The 19,931-nt window shown below is 43.2% G+C and overlaps 1 protein-coding gene across 1 annotated transcript in view; it reads left to right on the forward strand.

Annotated features, from left to right (window-relative positions):
- Positions 1-19,582, forward strand: part of LOC140065888 (uncharacterized) — a 115,902-nt gene extending 96,320 nt beyond the window's left edge. Inside the window, exon 5 of the mRNA XM_072113449.1 lies at positions 17,337-19,582. Coding sequence (XP_071969550.1) covers positions 17,337-17,789 — 453 coding nt within the window. The 3' untranslated portion in view covers positions 17,790-19,582. The remainder of the gene's footprint in view (positions 1-17,336) is intronic.
- The last annotated feature ends 349 nt before the right edge of the window (positions 19,583-19,931 follow it).

Here is a 19,931-nt window from a genome sequence, read left to right on the forward strand (position 1 = left end):
GCACATGTTTGTGTGCCAACTCTAGCACCAACCTACGGTGAGATTGGGGTACTACAAGTTGCTCAACCTCCTCACCCCGTATCTGGTCGACCCTGTACAACAGTTCCCCAATAATCACCATTCGGGGGTATATTTTATCAGCCCCTGGTATTTGGAGTACCCCATTTATCACCTTGACATTCTCTCGTGCTTTAACCAAGGTAGGGTCCTGTAGCTGTGCAGCCCCAAAATTGTCCCGGGAAATCTCAAGGTCCAGCATGTCGGCCACCTCCTCGTGGCCCTCGACCTCACCAGCAAGGACCTCTAGGGGAGAAAATTCATCACATGGGGTCACCCCTACTGCTGGTGTGTGTACATCGGCCTCAAAGGGTTCGGGGGCCAAGGCCGGACACACCTGATGTCCATTGTCTGCAACAGTTCCTGAGGTGGGTCTTCGGCTCCAGAGGTCCCAAAACACGGGTAAGTCTCTGCCGATAATAGCCTCATGGAAAAGGGTCCCCACCACCCCAACTTCATGGGTAACAGAACCACAAGGGGTATGTAGGTTGATGACGGCAGTGGGATATTCGCGAGTGTCCCTATGTATACATAACACTCCCACTTTCCGCCCGCTGTACAGTCCAGGGTCAACCAAAGTTCCCCGCACCAGGGTGACCAGACTCCCGGAGTCTAGCAAGGCTTCCACTGTGTGACCACCGATTGTGACCATGCATACTTGGGGTTCTGCATCCGTGACTGACTCCGCCGACAGAACCGGTCGGGCAAACAGCGACACTCGCCGGGCCTGGCTGCAGTCCATTGGCTCCACTGACAGTGGACAGTTGGCAGCAATATGGCCCATTTCATGACACCGCCAGCACTGGATACGGCCATGACCTCTGTCACGAGCCTCACTGGGTTTCTGGGTATCCACGCCCCCCAATGAACCCCCTCCCAACCTGACCTGTCTCCCCTTTTCCGCAGTAGCAGTCTTACCGGCTGGTTTGGTGACCCTGTCACTGGCACTGCTTCGTGAGGGAGAGGTAAGTAGAAGGTCCTCCGTAGCCCGATACCTCTCTACAAGGGACACAAGATCCTCAGCTTTTGTGGGGCCGGCCTGCCCAACCCACCGCTGGAGCCGAGAGGGCAGAGAACGGGTGAATTTGTCGAGGACCACTCTCTCTACCATCTGTGCGGGGGTGCAGTCCTCTGGTTGCAGCCACTTCCGGACAAGATGGATCAGGTCATGCATTTGGGAGCGTGGGGGTAACTTTTCTGAGTAAGCCCACTGGTGGACCCGGCTGGAGCGGACTTGAACGGTGACCCCAAGACGAGCCAGAATCTCCGCCTTTAGCTGGGGGTACTTACGGGCCTCCGTCTCACTTAGGTCGTAGTAAGCCTTCTGCGACTCGCCGGTCAGGAACGGTGCCAGGACATCTGCCCACTGCTCAGCCGGTAACTCCTCTCGCTCAGCTATTCGTTCGAACACCGTGAGATAAGCCTCCACGTCGTCGGTCGTCGCCATTTTTTGCAAAGCCTTCTGTACCGCAGCCCGTGCGGAATGCTGGACCACCGGGTACCCCTGCAGACCAGTACGGGACCCCTCAGCAGTCGTCGCCTGCGGTGCTGCCATCATGCCAGAAAACTTCTCCATCAACAGCTGGAACATGGCTCGGGATTCTTCCTGCTGCTGGCGGGACCTCTCCTCCTGCAGCTGAAACATGGCTTGCTGCTGGCGGTGCCTCTCCTCCTGCTGCTGGATCATGGCTTGCTGCAGCTGCCGATTAGCCAGGGACTCTTCCTGCTGCTGTTGCCGATTAGCTCTGGCCTCCTCCTGCTGCTGGCGGGATCTCTCCTCCTGTTGCAAGAGCATGGCTTTAATAAAGTCCTCCATCTTGGCTTTATCCTGCACTTTGCCTGCTGCTTTCACCCAGGCCATGCAATGTTGCAGGATGTAGCGAGCCTGTCGGGTGTATGTCTTTTGAACTGCCCGCAATCCGAAGCACCATATGTGGGGATTTGGCCCAGTAGAGACCGTGGGAGCGGGGTGCTAGGATGCAGTTTCAAGACAGGGACACCAGGATACAGTCCAAACAGGTCTCGCCTGCGTTTATTGCAGCAAAATAAAACCAGCCTTTACATACAGGCAGGGGCGCACCTACCATGAGGCGAGTTGAGAAACTCGCCTCAGGCGGCAGCGCCTCCTGGTGGACGGAGGGGCGGCATCAGGTAGGTCACTCACCGCAGCTTGGCTGTGAACGTCCTGGCCGCCCCTCCTGCAGCCGCCTCCCGAACCGCCTCTCCAGGACCCCGCCTCTCCTGTCCGCGGCCCACCTCTCCTGTCCGCGCGGCCCGCCTCTCGCAGCCAACCAGCCCGCCTCTCCCGTCCGCGGCCCGCCTCTCGCAGCCACCCGGCCCGTCTCTAGCAGCCATCTGGCCCGTCTCTAGCAGCCACCTGGCCCGCCTCTCCCGTCCGCGGCCCGCCTCTCGCAGCCACCTGGCCCGCCTCTCCCGTCCGCAGCCCGCCTCTCCCAGCCACCCGGCCCGGTCTCCCGTCCGCGGCCCGCCACTCCCAGCCACCTGACCCACCTCTCCCGTCCGCGGTCCGCCTTACCTATCTGCGGCCCACCTTTCCCACTCGCCCGCCGTCCACGTAAGTATGTATCTATTTTATAGTAAGATGTGTGGGTATATATATATATGTTTATATTCATCTGTATATACTGTATGGTGAGTGTGTGTGTATGTATACTGTATGACTGTATAGAAGTGTGTGTATACTGTATATGTGTAGCGAGTGTGTGTGTTTATGCATGCTATATGAGTGTATATGCTGCATATTTGCTGTATATATGTGTACATGCTGTATGACTGTGTGTGTATATCTACATATACTGCCATATAGTATATTTTACATGGTGGTACACTGAATGTATCTATATTGCATGGCGGAACGCTGTAAATAATATAGGGTATATGGCGGCATGGTGTATGTATTATATGGTATATGGAGGCACGCTGTATGTATTATATGGTATATGGTGGCACGCTGTAAGCATTATATGGTATATGGCGGCACGCTGTATGTATTATATGGTATATGGAGGCACACTGTATATATTATATGGTATATGGCGGCACACTGTATGTATTATATGGTATATGGTGGCACGCTGTAAGCATTATATGGTATATGGCGGCACGCTGTATGTATTATATGGTATATGGAGGCACGCTGTAAGCATTATATGGTATATGGCGGCACACTGTATGTATTATATGGTATATGGCAGCACGCTGTAAGCATTATATGGTATATGGCGGCACACTGTATGTATTATATGGTATATGGTGGCACGCTGTAAGCATTATATGGTATATGGCGGCACGCTGTATGTATTATATGGTATATGGCGGCACGCTGTATGTATTATATGGTATATGGCGGCACACTGTATGTATTATATGGTATATGGCGGCACGCTGTATGTATTATATGGTATATGGGGGCACGCTGTATGTATTATATGGTATATGGCAGCACGCTGTATGTATTATATGGTATATGGTGGCACGCTGTAAGCATTATATGGTATATGGCGGCACGCTGTATGTATTATATGGTATATGGAGGCACGCTGTATGTATTATATGGTATATGGAGGCACGCTGTATGTATTATATGGTATATGGCGGCACTCTGTATGCATTATATGGTATATGGTGGCACGCTGTATGTATTATATGGTATATGGAGGCACGCTGTATGTATTATATGGTATATGGGGGCACGCTGTATGTATTATATGGTATATGGAGGCACGCTGTATGTATTATATGGTATATGGGGGCACACTGTATGTATTATATGGTATATGGAGGCACGCTGTATGTATTATATGGTATATGGTGGCACGCTGTAAGCATTATATGGTATATGGCGGCACCCTGTATGTATTATATGGTATATGGAGGCACGCTGTATGTATTATATGGTATATGGCGACACGCTGTATGTATTATATGGTATATGGAGGCACGCTGTATGTATTATATGGTATATGGTGGTACGCTGTATGTATTATATGGTATATGGCAGCACAGTGTATGTATTATATGGTATATGGCGGCACGCTGTATGTATTATATGGTATATGGAGGCACGCTGTATGTATTATATGGTATATGGTGGTACGCTGTATGTATTATATGGTATATGGCAGCACAGTGTATGTATTATATGGTATATGGCGGCACGCTGTATGTATTATATGGTATATAGTGGCACGCTGTATGTATTATATGGTATATGGTGGCACGCTGTACGTATTATATGGTATATGGCGGCACGCTGTATGTATTATATGGTATATGGCGGCACAGTGTATGTATTATATGGTATATGGCTGCACGCTGTATGTATTATATGGTATATGGCGGCACGCTGTATGTATTATATGGTATATGGCGGCACGCTGTATGTATTATATGGTATATGGCGGCATGGTGTATGTATTATATGGTATATGGGGGCACGCTGTATCTATTATAATGGTATATGGCGGCACTCTGTATGTATTATATGGTATATGGCGGCACGCTGTATGTATTATATGGTATATGGGGGCACGCTGTATCTATTATAATGGTATATGGCGGCATGGTGTATGTATTATATGGTATATGGCGGCATGGTGTATGTATTATATGGTATATGGGGGCACGCTGTATCTATTATAATGGTATATGGCGGCACGCTGTATGTATTATATGGTATATGGCGGCACGCTGTATGTATTATATGGTATATGGGGGCACGCTGTATCTATTATAATGGTATATGGCGGCACTCTGTATGTATTATATGGTATATGACGACACAGTGTATGTATTATATGGTAAATGGAGGCACGCTGTATGTATTATATGGTATATGGCAGCACGCTGTATGTATTATATGGTATATGGCAGCACAGTGTATGTATTATATGGTATATGGGGGCACGCTGTATGTATTATATGGTATATGGCGGCACGCTGTATGTATTATATGGTATATGGCTGCACACTGTATGTATTATATGGTATATGGGGGCACGCTGTATGTATTATATGGTATATGGCTGCACACTATATGTATTATATGGTATATGGCTGCACAGTGTATGGATTATATGGTATATGGCAGCACAGTGTATGTATTATATGGTATATGGCAGCACACTATGTATTATATGGTATATGGCTGCACGCTGTATGTATTATATGGTATATGGCTGCACGCTGTATGTATTATATGGTATATGGCGGCACAGTGTATGTATTATATGGTATATGGCTGCACGCTGTATGTATTATATGGTATATGGCGGCACAGTGTATGTATTATATGGTATATGGAGGCACACTGTATGTATTATATGGTATATGGCGGCACACTGTATGTATTATATGGTATATGGCGGCACGCTGTATGTATTATATGGTATATGGCGGCACGCTGTATGTATTATATGGTATATGGCGGCACGCTGTATGTATTATATGGTATATGGGGGCACGCTGTATGTATTATATGGTATATGGCGGCACACTGTATGTATTATATGGTATATGGCGCCACGCTGTATGTATTATATGGTATATGGTGGCACGCTGTAAGCATTATATGGTATATGGCGGCACGCTGTATGTATTATATGGTATATGGCGGCACGCTGTATGTATTATATGGTATATGGCTGCACAGTGTATGTATTATATGGTATATGGCGGCACGCTGTATGTATTATATGGTATATGGCGGCACGCTGTATGTATTATATGGTATATGGCGGCATGCTGTATGTATTATATGGTATATGGCGGCACGCTGTATGTATTATATGGTATATGGCGGCACACTGTATGTATTATATGGTATATGGCGGCACACTGTATGTATTATATGGTATATGGCGGCACACTGTATGTATTATATATTACATGAAGGACGCCGGATGTATTTTATGATATATGGTGGCACGCTGTATTGATTTTATATTATATGGCGGATCGTTTTATGTATTTTGTTCTTTGTAGTAACTTGCTGTGTGTATTATATAGTGAACGGTGGCACACTTTATGTATTTTGCATTGCTTTATTTTCATATTAACCCAATATGATTGGGTCTGGTCCTGACGCTCCTTGATATATTACATATATGGATTGTGGGGGGGGGGGGCGTCTTTCTATAGCTCGCCTCAGGCAGCAGAAAGGCTAGGTGCACCCCTGCATACAGGTATTTAAATAAACAAAAGAAAACCTACCCGTCAGGGTGCTAACTATACAATGAGTCCACTAACTCACGCTAAACAAAAATCACGTGGCTGCTCCAGACACACAGGTCAGAGCTGTGTCCTCTCAGCCTCCTTCCACAGAGAGACAACCCACTCAACTCTGCTGAGTCCTTTTATCCAGGCTAATTAGGCTGCTCCCATCACCTGTGTCCAAGGTGCTGGACAAACCCACCTCAGCACTAAGGCCTTGCATAGAAGCAAAACCTAGGGGAAACATACCGCCCATCCACAGTTAACCCCTTCAGTGTCTCACACTCCTCACAGACCATCTCTACAGGAAGAATTGATAATCTAATCTTTGGGAGTTTTATCAATGTAGAGGTCCAAGAAAACTGTAGTCCATGTCTAGTTATTACAAGAAAAAATAAATGTACAGACAATGACAAAACTATACCCTTTTAACATTAACTTTGATGTGTGTAGTAGAACTTTAATATTTATTTTATAGTTAAAGGGGTTGTCCACCATCAGCAAATAATTCATATTGTTTGTATATGAAAAACTGATACAATTTTCCAGGATACGTTCTGTATCAATTCCTCACATTTTTTTTTAGCTCTCTGCTTGCTGTCCTTCTGTGGAACGCTTCATTGTTTACTTACAATGGATCTGTCCATGGTCATGTGATGTCACACAGGTGCACGACTGTCACAGAGAGCAATCAGAGTTGTGTGATACGAGGAACCGTGCACCTGTGTGACATCACATGACCATAGACAGATTTGTATCCACTTAAAGTAAACATAGAAGCTTTCTATAGGATGACAGCAAGCAGAGATCTGGAAAACTGTGAGGAATTGATACAGAAAGTATATTGGAAAATTGTATAAGTTTTACTTACACACACAATATCAACTATTTGCTGAGAGTGGACAACCCCTTTAAATTTCACCTTACCAGGCTGTCAGTTTGTGTTGGGCTCCTGCTCCAATTGCACGGGCTCTGCTTTTTTACTCTGACGGGTTAATATGTTGTAATAACAAGAGAGGGGTGTAGCACAACCACAAATAAGTCTTTTTGAGCCAATGCACAAATACCAACATGAAAACAATACCAAAAGAAAAAAGAGTGCATTCAAGGGCTCTGGTATAGTACAAAGTGAAAATCCAAGTTTATTAGACAAAAAATATATAATGACAAATGTTCAGAAACAATACACACATTTAAAATCATTTAAAAATACTATATACATGAAAACATACAGTCACCTGGTATGGTGAATCTGTAAACTACCCCCCGACCAACACAAGGTAAGTGGTACAAGGCCAACCTGACTGACCAACAGTAAGATAAATGCTTCAGTTGCTAAATAAACAAGATGGGTCCCCTAACCTATCTAAACATGTCAAAAGCCAAATGGCAGCCTCCGGCTCCATACAAGATGCAAAAAGATGTATTGTAGGCAGATAAGCATGAAAAAAAGCATGAATGGATACCAAGAAGAGTACTCTGATATAAGCGGCGGACCTATGAGCAGTCAAGGAGGGCACAAGTGGACGGGGGTGACGGGCTCCCCACACAACTTCCTCAGGGGTATGGGGCCCATAGTGATCGCTACTGACCTTTTATAGTCCCTGGAAGGAATGAGAAAGCGATTGCAGCGTGCCATTGCGGTGGAGCGCCAAACCGGAAGTAGATCCGGAAAAACCGGAAGTGACGTATACTCGCATGCGCTACCCCGGCCGGGGATTGTTTGTTTGCACAGGTACCATGGAGACCCTGTGACTCATACAGGGAGCGCAAAAAACCGCAATTACCAAGATGAACAATGCCTGAAAGTAGGCAAGAAAGCGGCGACCTGAATTACAAATAATAAAGAAGTCGATATATATAGATCTATAGTGCGACTCAAGATGTGTAAATGTTAACGGTTGCTAACGGTCAGCAAAACACATATTATAGGGACTAGAAAAGGAGGCAAGTAGTGCAATCATTCAAGTATGATAAACAATTAGGTTTGAGTTACATATGGTGAACATCTGTCTATAAAAAGCTTCAATTTACCAAATAATAATAATAGATTATATCATACATCGAGAAGCAATTATCATAGTAAATGCGGTACAAAGAGTATTATTGGGGTAGTAAAGAAATCAGGCATCTTATCAGAACACGGGAGCTGCATGAGGTCTGCAGGAATATTTCCTGCTATCCTACACAGGGGGATTCACCTGAAAGTATATAAATCACAGGACATTTTCTCAATATTTTACAAGGAAAGTAACAGAATGTAGGAACAATAGAACAGCAATAGTCTCGTATTAGCATCACTGGATCTTCATAAGGACATCTCATATGCGGAAAAGGTGAGTAAACCATCTTGTTGAACAGTATGTAGGTAAGTAACTTGGAAGGTCCCATCGCATCCAAATAGTAGTATCCAAGTGAAGGGGAGAGCAGGATAGACAAATGCATATATCACATGTCCTAATTGTTACGTAAAAAAGGGGGAAAGTTAGGAGGTATTCTGCTCGAAATTATTTGAGAGGAAAATGTGTATATTAGAGACATGTTAATAAATGTGACTGAAAAAAGACACATAGAAGCTTTCTATAGGATGACAGCAAGCAGAGATCTGGAAAACTGTGAGGAATTGATACAGAAAGTATATTGGAAAATTGTATAAGTTTTACTTACACACACAATATCAACTATTTGCTGAGAGTGGACAACCCCTTTAAATTTCACCTTACCAGGCTGTCAGTTTGTGTTGGGCTCCTGCTCCAATTGCACGGGCTCTGCTTTTTTACTCTGACGGGTTAATATGTTGTAGTGCGCAAAAGCAGAACATATTTGGTGCACTTACAGGGTAAATGAAAGTAACCAGTCAGTGACTATTGAAAGGAAACCTACCACTTGAAGTGGCAGGTTTCCGATGGCAATACCGAGCACCAGCTCAGGGTGAGCTGGTGCCGGCGCTTATTTTAGTTAGTGTTTTAAACCGCGGTATCGCGGTTTAAAACACTTTTTAAACTTTATAGCCGGCGCATGGAGTTACCATGCGCGCGGCTCTCATTCACTTCCTATGTAGCCGCGCGCACAGTAAGCGCCGAGTGCGTACCTGCCTGCACCGGCTTTAAAGTTTAAAAAGTGTTTTAAACCGCAGAAATATTCGGGTAACACGTCGGGAAAACGCAAATCGGGCCCTTAGAAAATGACCCCCACTATGCATTTTTCATGTTTCATTGCCTTTTCAAGAAGACTTGAAAACCGGGAGAACCTTCACTGTCTGGAATGCAATGTATGTTTGTTTGTTTGTATTAAAAAAAAGTCCACAAAGCAGTAACCAGTCCACAGTAAATGATTGGTCAATCACAGGGAACCAGTCCTTTGACCAGGCACAAATAGTAGTCAAGTTTAACAAAAGCAGATGCCCTTAATTATTATATAAAACTTAGCATTTAATTAGATCAAGTTACAAAATAGTCTCAGCATGTACAAAAACAAACAAACACACAAAAATGTAATGTATGTTGAACCTAGTCGGGGATAGTTAACATAACCCAGGACAATTCCTCCTGGATAGATGCATGATGTTTGAGGGCATACACGTGTTTAGGGCATGTAAGATAGGCATATATGGGGAAATAAAAAAGATTTAAAGTAAAAAGAGAGGTTTGGTCTCACCAGTCTTCATCCAAAGGAGCGAGGTACAGCACTAGATTGGTTGTGCTCTTACCTGTCTTCATCCAAGGGTTGGGAGTAGGGAGATGTGTTGTGGCGTATTCCTAGTTCACCCTACTATATCTTTACCCTGTCCCCGTTGAATAGCTCCCGGCCCTTACAAGGGCGGTCCCCAGTCTGCCCCTAAGTGCAGCTATTAAGCCCTCAAACTAGAGGATGCATGAAAAAATAAATTAATTCCCTATGCGTTTCGTGTACCGGTAAAAGTACACTCCTCAGGGGAAAAAGTTGTAATTGCGGAACTAAGCTTGAGTCTGAAATGGACATCGGTCCATAGAGATTACGGGAAGCGGGCAGTGGCTCGTCTTTCCCACACAAGCATGGACCCAAACGCTAGGTCAGGGACGGCATCGGCGCCAGAATTGCTGCGCTCGCGCCAAATAAAGGCTGAGAAAGGCCCGCCCACACCACGCCTCCGGCAGATGACCGTGAAGCGATACGTCATGGTTGTGGCCGTGGTCCAGGATCGGAGGTTGCTGAGTAGTGGCCCAGCCTCCCACGTCCCGATCTTGACATCGCCGCACCTGCACTCTCCCATCTAGCATGACAGGTAAGTGTGAATTTCACTTGTGAGGGGGATGTCTGCCTAATATCGTGCGGGGACTAAGATAGAAGGTTCTCCTCCGCATGATTCATAAGAAAGCCTGAATCTGAGGGGCCATAATGAACTCTCGTCGTAGTGAGCCAGATCGATCCCCCACTTCCAGGTTATTTCTCGAGGCTTTTAATAATGGTCAATTTTAGTTCTGGTTTATCATTGAATAGTTGTTTTTGTCATATAACGAACTATAACTACCGATCTTAGAAACAGTTTTTTGGACACATTCAACTAGTAGATAAGAAAACGAAAGTAGTGGCGAAGACTGTGGGTAAACATCCACGTTATGTACAATGGTGCGTTTGGGGGAGAAAGAGGCTAATAGAAGATGATACTTTATGTGCCAATCAACAGACTACATATGGATTCCCCTATCAGGGGAAATTATGAGATAGATGTATCCAATCCGTACTGCGTCATATATGGGTATGTTGGATATATATCCGGTAGAGTAAACTACTCAATAATTGGTTGTCAGTCTGTTTCTTAGCGAATATCAGTGCGGTGAGCAGGAAGAGAGGAGTACTAGGAAGGGAGATTATAGGAAACTGGCGAAGTTTAGGGTTTCATTTAAACCTTTGGGAGCAACCGTGTCAAGAAGGAAAATCCATCTTGTCTCCCTTTTTAAGATGGTTCTGTCCCAGTCACCCCCTCTTGGGGGTCTAGGGACTGCCTCAATGCAATGAAACCGTATTGAAGACACGTCCCCATTGTGGACTTGATTTATATGGCGGGCCAGTGGCGTATCCCTCTTATGGGTTATATCGCCTAGGTGTGCACCTATTCTTCGTTTAAGTTCGCATTTTGTCTTTCCTACATACTCCATTCTGCATGTGCACACTGCTCTATATACTACACCCTCCGTCCTACAGTTAATGAACTGTTTAATCTTGTAAGTTACTCCTGTGACTGACGATGTAAAGGATTTGCATCTCAGAATGTGGGGACAGGCGATGCAGCCGCTACATCCGAAAGTGCCTGAAGTGGTAGATCTACCTAGCCAGGTAGAATCCCGTTTATCACTGAAGTGACTCCGGACTAGACGATCTTTGAGGGAACGGCCTTTCCTGTATGTTATTGTGGGTCTCGAACTGATGACATCCTCGATGTCAGGGTCCATCATAAGGATGTCCCAGTGTTCTTCCAATATCTGTCTCGCGACTTTTGTCCCATTATTGAAGGTGGTGATGAGTCTGATGGTTTTGTCGTCGATCTTTTTGCTCTGTTTCCTCAGGATGTCCCCTCTATCCTTATGAAGGGCATCCCGGAAGGCTGACCTGAGAATTTTATCCGGGTAGCCTTTGTCCCTAAACCTTTGGCGTAGGTCCCCCGCCTGTTTCAGGAAAGTACTGGTGTCAGAGCAGTTCCTCCTCAAACGGAGGTACTGCCCTTTAGGGATGCCCTGTTTAAGCGGGGCTGGATGGCAGCTTTCCCATCTTAACAATGAGTTTGTGGAGGTGGCTTTCCTATATACCTCTGTTGTTAGGGCCCCTCCGGTCTCACGGTAATGGACACATCCAGAAACGGGAGATTCCACATAGAGCTTTCCTGTGTGAAACGTAGCCCTATTGGGTTAGTGTTAAGTTGTTGCACGAACCCTGTAAAGTCAATAGGGGAGCCTTTCCAGATTACCAGTACATCGTCGATGTACCTATACCAGGCTTCCACCCTTGAAGTGTCCAGACCTGCTTCCTCATTGAAACCAGTGTTTCCTCCCACCAGCCCAGGAGCAAATTGGCGTAGGTTGGCGCGCAGGGCCAACCCATTGCCGTGCCCCTGAGCTGGTGGTAGAAACGTCCATTAAAAAGAAAGAAATTCCTGGTGAGGCAAAATTCTAGGGCTTTGAGGATGAAGTTGTTATGCCCCTCATGTTGCCTCCCTCGGGACCTCAGAAAGTGGGCCACTGCCTTCAAGCCCATTTCGCGGGGTATGGATGAATACAGTGCTTCGACATCCACACTGCCTAGGAGGTGGTCGTCCTCTAAGGTCACCCCTTCTAACTTGGATAACAAGTCCAGTGTGTCTCTGGTATAGGAAGTGAGGGTGATTACAAAATCCCTTAGTACCTTATCAAGATAAATTCCCAAGTTTTGGGTGATGTTGTCGACTCCCGACACAATCGGACGTCCCTTTAGTGGGCACAGCCCTTTGTGAACTTTTGGCAGACTATAAAAAGTTGCCACCACAGGATGTTTAGGTTTAAGGAAGTTGAATTCTGAATCATCTATCAATCCCCCCATTTTAGCATCCTGAAGTAGAGTATTCAGCTCCTCAAGGTACAACTTTGTGGGGTTCGAGGGGAGGATTTCATAGGACTCTCTATCCTTAAGGAGATTTAGGCACATTTCCTTATACTTGGGGGTGTCCATCAGGACGATGTTCCCCCCCTTGTCAGACTGTTTTATAGTAATGGACTTATCCCTTTGTAAGGTGTTCAGAGCTTCAAGTTCCTCCCTTGTACAGTTATAACAAGCTGGGGTTCTCTTAAGTTTTTTAAGGTCAATAGTGACTCTATTGAGGAAAACATCAATAGGTGACATGTCCATGCTTGGTGGTAAACGAGTACTTTTGAGTTTGCAGTTTGTAAAAGGACCTTTCCCACTCTGTGCGGGAATATTCTCATTTGCTAGACTCGTTAAGAGTCTAATGTCAGGGAGGATATCCTCTGGAACTCCCAGTTCGGAACTGATCTTTCTGTCCTGTTTTACAATGTACTTATGACATTTAAGCTTACGTACGAAAAGGTTAAGATCTTTAACCATTCCAAAGAGATCAAAGTCCGAACTGGGTACAAAGGAGAGCCCCTTAGATAAAACAGTTTGTTGATGTTCTGTTAAGGTATTATCTGCATGTCAGTTTGTCTCTGTGCAGTCATTTTGTGGGTGCCTTCTGTTGGATGTTCTGGGTACCTCGATCTCTCAGTTGATAGGGGTAGTCTAAAAAATCCCTGTTGTAAGCCCCTGAGCCTCTTTTTCCTCTGTTGCCCCCTCGTCCTCTTCCTCTACCCCTGCTTCTAGACCTTTGCTTAACTTGTGAGGAATCTGTCTCAGAATTATCAGTCTCAGTTGAAGAGATGTCTGTATTTTGTGCGGTGGATCTCCTAACTGAGATTGCTGAATAAACCTTATTATCTTTGAAATCCTTTTTCCCCTGAGGAGTGTACTTTTACCGGTACACGAAACGCGTAGGGAATTAATTTATTTTTTCATGCATCCTCTAGTTTGAGGGCTTAATAGCTGCACTTAGGGGCAGACTGGGGACCGCCCTTGTAAGGGCCGGGAGCTATTCAACGGGGACAGGGTAAAGATATAGTAGGGTGAACTAGGAATACGCCACAACACATCTCCCTACTCCCAACCCTTGGATGAAGACAGGTAAGAGCACAACCAATCTAGTGCTGTACCTCGCTCCTTTGGATGAAGACTGGTGAGACCAAACCTCTCTTTTTACTTTAAATCTTTTTTATTTCCCCATATATGCCTATCTTACATGCCCTAAACACGTGTATGCCCTCAAACATCATGCATCTATCCAGGAAGAATTGTCCTGGGTTATGTTGACTATCCCCGACTAGGTTCAACATACATTACATTTTTGTGTGTTTGTTTGTTTGTTTTTGTACATGCTGAGACTATTGTTTAACTTGATCTAATTAAATGCTAAGTTTTATATAATAATTAAGGGCATCTGCTTATGTTAATATTAAAAAAAGTCAAATAAAAAATACTTGGTTCAAAAAAGAAAACCCGGAGAACACCATCAAAACACGAAGACTTTTTCTTTTGAAGCACAGTACACCAGGATCTCTACTTCTGTTTTTACTCATTGTTTTTGGTTCTAAAACAATAACAGCATTTCACTTGTGTTCTGTGTGACAACAAAAAATCCATTCGTACAAGTGAAACTATTGTGAAAGCTTATATAAGGTGAAGATAAGCAGGAAGAGCTGCACTTAGTCTTCCTCTGCAATCCGGTGAGTAATGACTGAGCTCTACAATGTGATGTTATAAAGACATATAGGCAGTCCCGGGGTTACATACAAGATAGGGTCTGTAGGTTTGTTCTTAAGTTGAATTTGTATGTAAGTCGGAACTGTATATTTTATCACTGTAATCCCAGCCAGAACTTTTTTGGTCTCTCTGACAATTGGATTTTAAAAATGTTGGGTTGTCAATGTCATAAATTACCAATATCCAGAGGTCTGTTTGTAACTAGGGGTCATATGCAAGTTGAGTGTTCTTAAGTAGGGGACCGCCGTGTATAGGAAGCATAGGAAACACCAACATAATTGTTAGTTTAAATTTTAACAGCTTTTAACAGCCCAACCAACATCTTGATAAGCACTTATACCAGTGCAGCATGTTAATAATAATAATCTTTATTTATATAGCGCCATCAAATTCCATAGGGCTTTACAAATCAAGTTCAAGACATATGACGCTATGCTCCTATGGATAGTAGGGGAGTGGAGACAATTGTGTTGTGCTTTCATGCGGCAGAATGGGGGGGCGACTGATTCGTACTGAGTGCAGGATTTAAGATTTAAAATGTGTCTCAAGCCCAAGCACTTACATGCACCAGGAAGAAGAAGGTGAACTCCAGTGGACCTGAGCGGAGAAGTGACACATGCAGGATATCGGGCACACGATCTTAGTGAATCGCGGCAGAGTGCATGATTGTCGGACAATGCATTCGGTGAAAGAAACATATGCAGGTGCCATAGAAAAATAGAACACAGTCATGAGTCTTTTTCACTCATTGTTTGCGTAAAAAAAAATCGCATTGAAAACAAAACAAAAAAAACGCTAAAGAAAAATGCTAATGACTCCTAGCAAAAACTGACCAAAAACATCTGTTTTTCACTTTGACTTGATCTGCAACGTAAGTGTGAAGGTGGCCTTAGTTTTTCAACAGAAAGACCCCACAAAGACAATAGAATCAGGGCACCCAGATCTACAAATAAGGAATCCTGCTTTATTATACCCCAAGGTGATTGTAGATTTCCTTTAACCGGTTAAGGACCAGGTCATTTTAGTTTTTTGCATTTTCAGTTTTTACTTTCAGTAATCCATAACTCTTTATTTCTCCATCTACAGAGCTGTATAGGGGTTAGTTTTCTGCGTAACAAATTGTCCTTCCTAGTGGCATTGTTTCATATTCCATGCCGTGTATTGGGAAGCTGGAAAAAAAAATTTCAAATGCAATGAAACTGTCGAAAAGACACACTTTTTAGCATTTTTTGTGTACTCTGTTTATTATTAGGCTTCTACTGTGCGTTCTAACTGACCGCTCTCATGTATCCTTGTTGAATGATCACGGGGATAACAAATTTGTACAGGTTCTCTTATGTTTTAATAAATTTTAAAACTTTTTGTACAAATAAATGTTCTTCATTTTGCCCTATTCTGACACTAATAACTTTTTTATTTTTCGGTGTATAGAGATCTGTAAAGTATCATATTTTGCATTTTTTTCACTGCTACCAGTTAGGGGAATGTACAGCTTTTTAATTACTCTTTATGCAAAATTTTTGGCGTTTTAAAATGGCAAAAAGTGGCGATTCTGACATTTTGGGTGCTATTTTCTGTAACAGGGATTACCGACGTAAATAATTTGTAATTTTGTATATTTTGATAGATTGTAATTTGTAGGACGTGGCAATACCTAACATTTTTATGACTGTTTGTTTTAAATGCATTCTAAGCAAACGGGGGATATTTGAATTTTTACAGTTTTTTTTTTAATCTTTTATATTGTTTACATTTTTTTCAGTTTTTATTTACTACTTTTTTAGAGTTTGGGAGTTTGAATGCTAAAGGGTCAGATCAATCATGCAATATACTACAATACAACTGTATTGCAATGAAATGTGAAATGATTGGCTTTGACCACAGCAACTAACAAGTTACTTCCACGACTATTGCCAGCGGCAGATGTCTACTGTAGAATAGCACTGAGACAGTGATTAGCACTGGATCCTTGCAGCGCTGGGGTCATGGGTTCAAGTTTCATCCAGATCAACATCGGCACAGAGTTTGCATGTTCTCTCAGTGTTTGCGTGGGTTTCTGCCGGGTCCTCCTGTTTCCTCCCACACTTAAAAACATACTGGTAGGTTTATTAGATTGTGAGCCCCATTGGGCACAGGGACTTATTTGGCAAGCTCAGTGCAGCGCTGCATAATCTGTGAGCACTATATAAATAAAGGAATTATTATAATAGAGCAGGGCCTATATGGCCTATATGGAGAGGTAGCAGCCTATGAGTCTTCTCCATATAGCCCTTACCACTTTAGGATTCATATTTACAATGGGCAGTGCTTAAGCGGTTAAATGTTAACTCCTACAGTAAAAGCACACTTGAAAAGCCTGTGTGGCCTTAAAATTTTAAAAAGTGGTCTGCATAGAACACATTTTGAAACTTTTAAATAAAGCTTCTGCTTTTTAATATATTTTGTTGTGCTATAATGTCCACGTTTCCTCTTTTATGGTCACATAATTCCAGTTTCATGTTGCTAGGGCAGTATATAGGGACCCAGCAACCTCTCTGTGCCAAAATATTGTATGTATATTGTGGAGATTTGTACTTTATGTTACATATGTTTATGCTTTGAGTTTCTATGTAAACTTTTTTTTTTTAATTATAGTTACCATGGCATATTTTTCTGGAGGTTTGGATATATGGAGAGAAGAAACCCTCACTACATTTCTGGAAGTGCTTCTCCGTGGTATTGATCAGCCACAAGATGGGAGGATCTATGTTATGTATCATGGTACCACACTTTCTGCAGCTACAAATATTATGCATTATGGATTTAAGCAATCTGAAGATGGAATGCTGGGAAGAGGGGTCTATGTTACTAGAGATGTAAACAAAGCTCTAAGATACCCCCTAGGGGACAAAACTGACCAGGTGGTTCTGAAGCTCAGAGTCAATGTGGGAAAAGTCCTGAAGATTGATCGTCAATATCATCCCATGCAAAAGACATGGCATGAATATGGCTACGATACCGCCTGGGTGCCAGCGGGTTGTGGAATGGTTAATAGTGGGCTAGAAGAAGATTGTGTTTGGGATCCAAATAGAATTAAGGTGGTGGAAATTGCATATGCCTCACCACAAAGTCTGCCAAATCTTATAGTACACTTATTAAGGCAAATGATTTTTCTAGCAGTTGAGAGAGCACTTCACTAGAATGTTGAAATATTGAACCCCACATCCCAATTAGCTGCATGTCAAATGGTTGCCCACTTTTTACTTAGATTATAGGAAATCATAAGCTTTCTAATGAAAATTGAGCCAAGATCCCTCTTTTGCATACTAGTGCACTAGGCCCTGGTTTAGAAGAATGAAAAAAGCTTAGTACAAGCCATAAAAGTTGTGCATATAAATAGAGAGAACTAAAGATGTGTATAAGTAGATGCAGCTTTGTCACCCTTTGCACTTCAAGAATAGCCTCTTGTAGGCCGGGGCTAAAATTCATTTCTAGCACAAACACTCTGTTCTGCTTAATTTGCAATATTAAAATATTTGGCAATGTGTATAATAAAACCAGAAATATTGTGCTCAATAAACGGCAACTGAAATTTTATTTGGAGTCTGAATTTTCTTTTTTTATTAAATGTCAATTTAAAAAAAAACCAACATTACACACAGATAATTCTGTGCAATTACTTCTACATTATTTTTGGATGAACAATACCAAAGACTTGAAGCATCTCTGCCCCACACACACACATTACATATCTTACTTTGATATTGAGATTGTCCAGGATCTTTTACAATTCACCATATTATAAGTCAAGTTTTCCAGCACAATTTTTGAGCCGAAAAAGCCCCACTTGGCTTATACTCGAGTATATAAAAATAATAAACTTATTTCTTACTTCTGGCACTCCCTGCAGCTCCTCTTCTCTTATGGGTTTGATCTATAACAAGAAGCCTGTATGGAAGACTGCTGGGCATTTCCATTAGCGAGGGGGGAGACTGCTGGGCATTTCCATTAGCGAGGGGGGAGGCTGCTGGGCATTTCCATTAGCGAGGGGGGAGGCTGTGACCAATTAATTTCCCACCTGAGGCTTATGCTCAAGTCTTTTGTTGTAAAATGTTGTATTAAGTTGGATTGTTGTCCTAAACTTTTGTCTTTGGTTCAAAGTGGATACATCCAGTTACATCCTGTTTTTCATCCATATGAACTGATCTCAGAATCCAGTTTCGAAGTCTGAGTTCTATCTGTTTCTCATCCATTTCTCACTGGATTCACACTCCAAATATTTTAATGGATTCCTGAAACCTAATAGCCAAGGTCAATGTTATCTCCATGAAAAAAATAAAAATAAATAATGTATGGGCTTTAGACCGATAATTTTCAAAATGTAATTCACCATCGGTTTCCAAACTGCAACCTTCATCTTATCCTGACATCCTGTCTCTGGAGATTGTTCCATCAGATAAATATGTGAAAATTGTCTTTATATCAAGTTTCTGATTTTAAAGGCCTACGATGAAGCTCATTCTTGATTTATGCCAATTAAACTTTTTAAAGCATCAACATGTTCTTGAGGACCGCTTACAACATCGATCACGCTGATTCTGTCAGGGTCATATATACAGTCCTCTTCCTGCCCACTAAGGACCATACCACATCCTGGAGGTACCCACGCAGAGGCATATCCATTTTCATGCCAGGTAAGTTGCATAGGGTGATCTTGACTGTCAATTCTCTTAACTTTTCCAACTCTTACATTAAGTTTTAGAACCACTCTTGGACCCATTGTGTTTATGGGATACTTTAGAGCCTTCTGTATATCTCTACTAACATAGACTCCTCTCCCCAACATTCCATCTTCAGAAACCCGAAATCCTTCTTTGATTATACTGTAAGCTGCATTTACAGTTGTCCCATGATACATCGTATAATGCCTTCTCCCAGGATATTTCCTTTCCATTTCTTTAGAAGGGATTCTAGTACGTCGGAGAACCTGCAACCGAGAGAAGTTTAACTTTGTTAATGAAATCCAAAATGGAAGGATCATATCCAAAGAGAATACCAAAAAGGTCAACAGTAGAAAGATGAAGCCTCAACTGGGAAGGGACACACAATAGTATTAAACTACGTATACGGCTTCTCTTCAGACAAACCACTGGGCCAATACCCGACCAGGGATCATTTTTTCTGGTGATACACGAGTAGGATGAGGCAGGGCCATATACTGACTAAAAGTGTGGAGGTGCCTTTGAACAGCACTTCTGCTCTTCACATTTCTGGTGACGTGGGCACCTGGATAGACAGAAGCCAGGCCCTTCCACCACCCCTTCAGTCAGTAGCTGCCTCAA

The sequence above is a fragment of the Engystomops pustulosus genome, chromosome 6, assembly GCF_040894005.1.
Source record: "Engystomops pustulosus chromosome 6, aEngPut4.maternal, whole genome shotgun sequence".
Taxonomy (NCBI): Eukaryota; Metazoa; Chordata; class Amphibia; order Anura; family Leptodactylidae; genus Engystomops; species Engystomops pustulosus.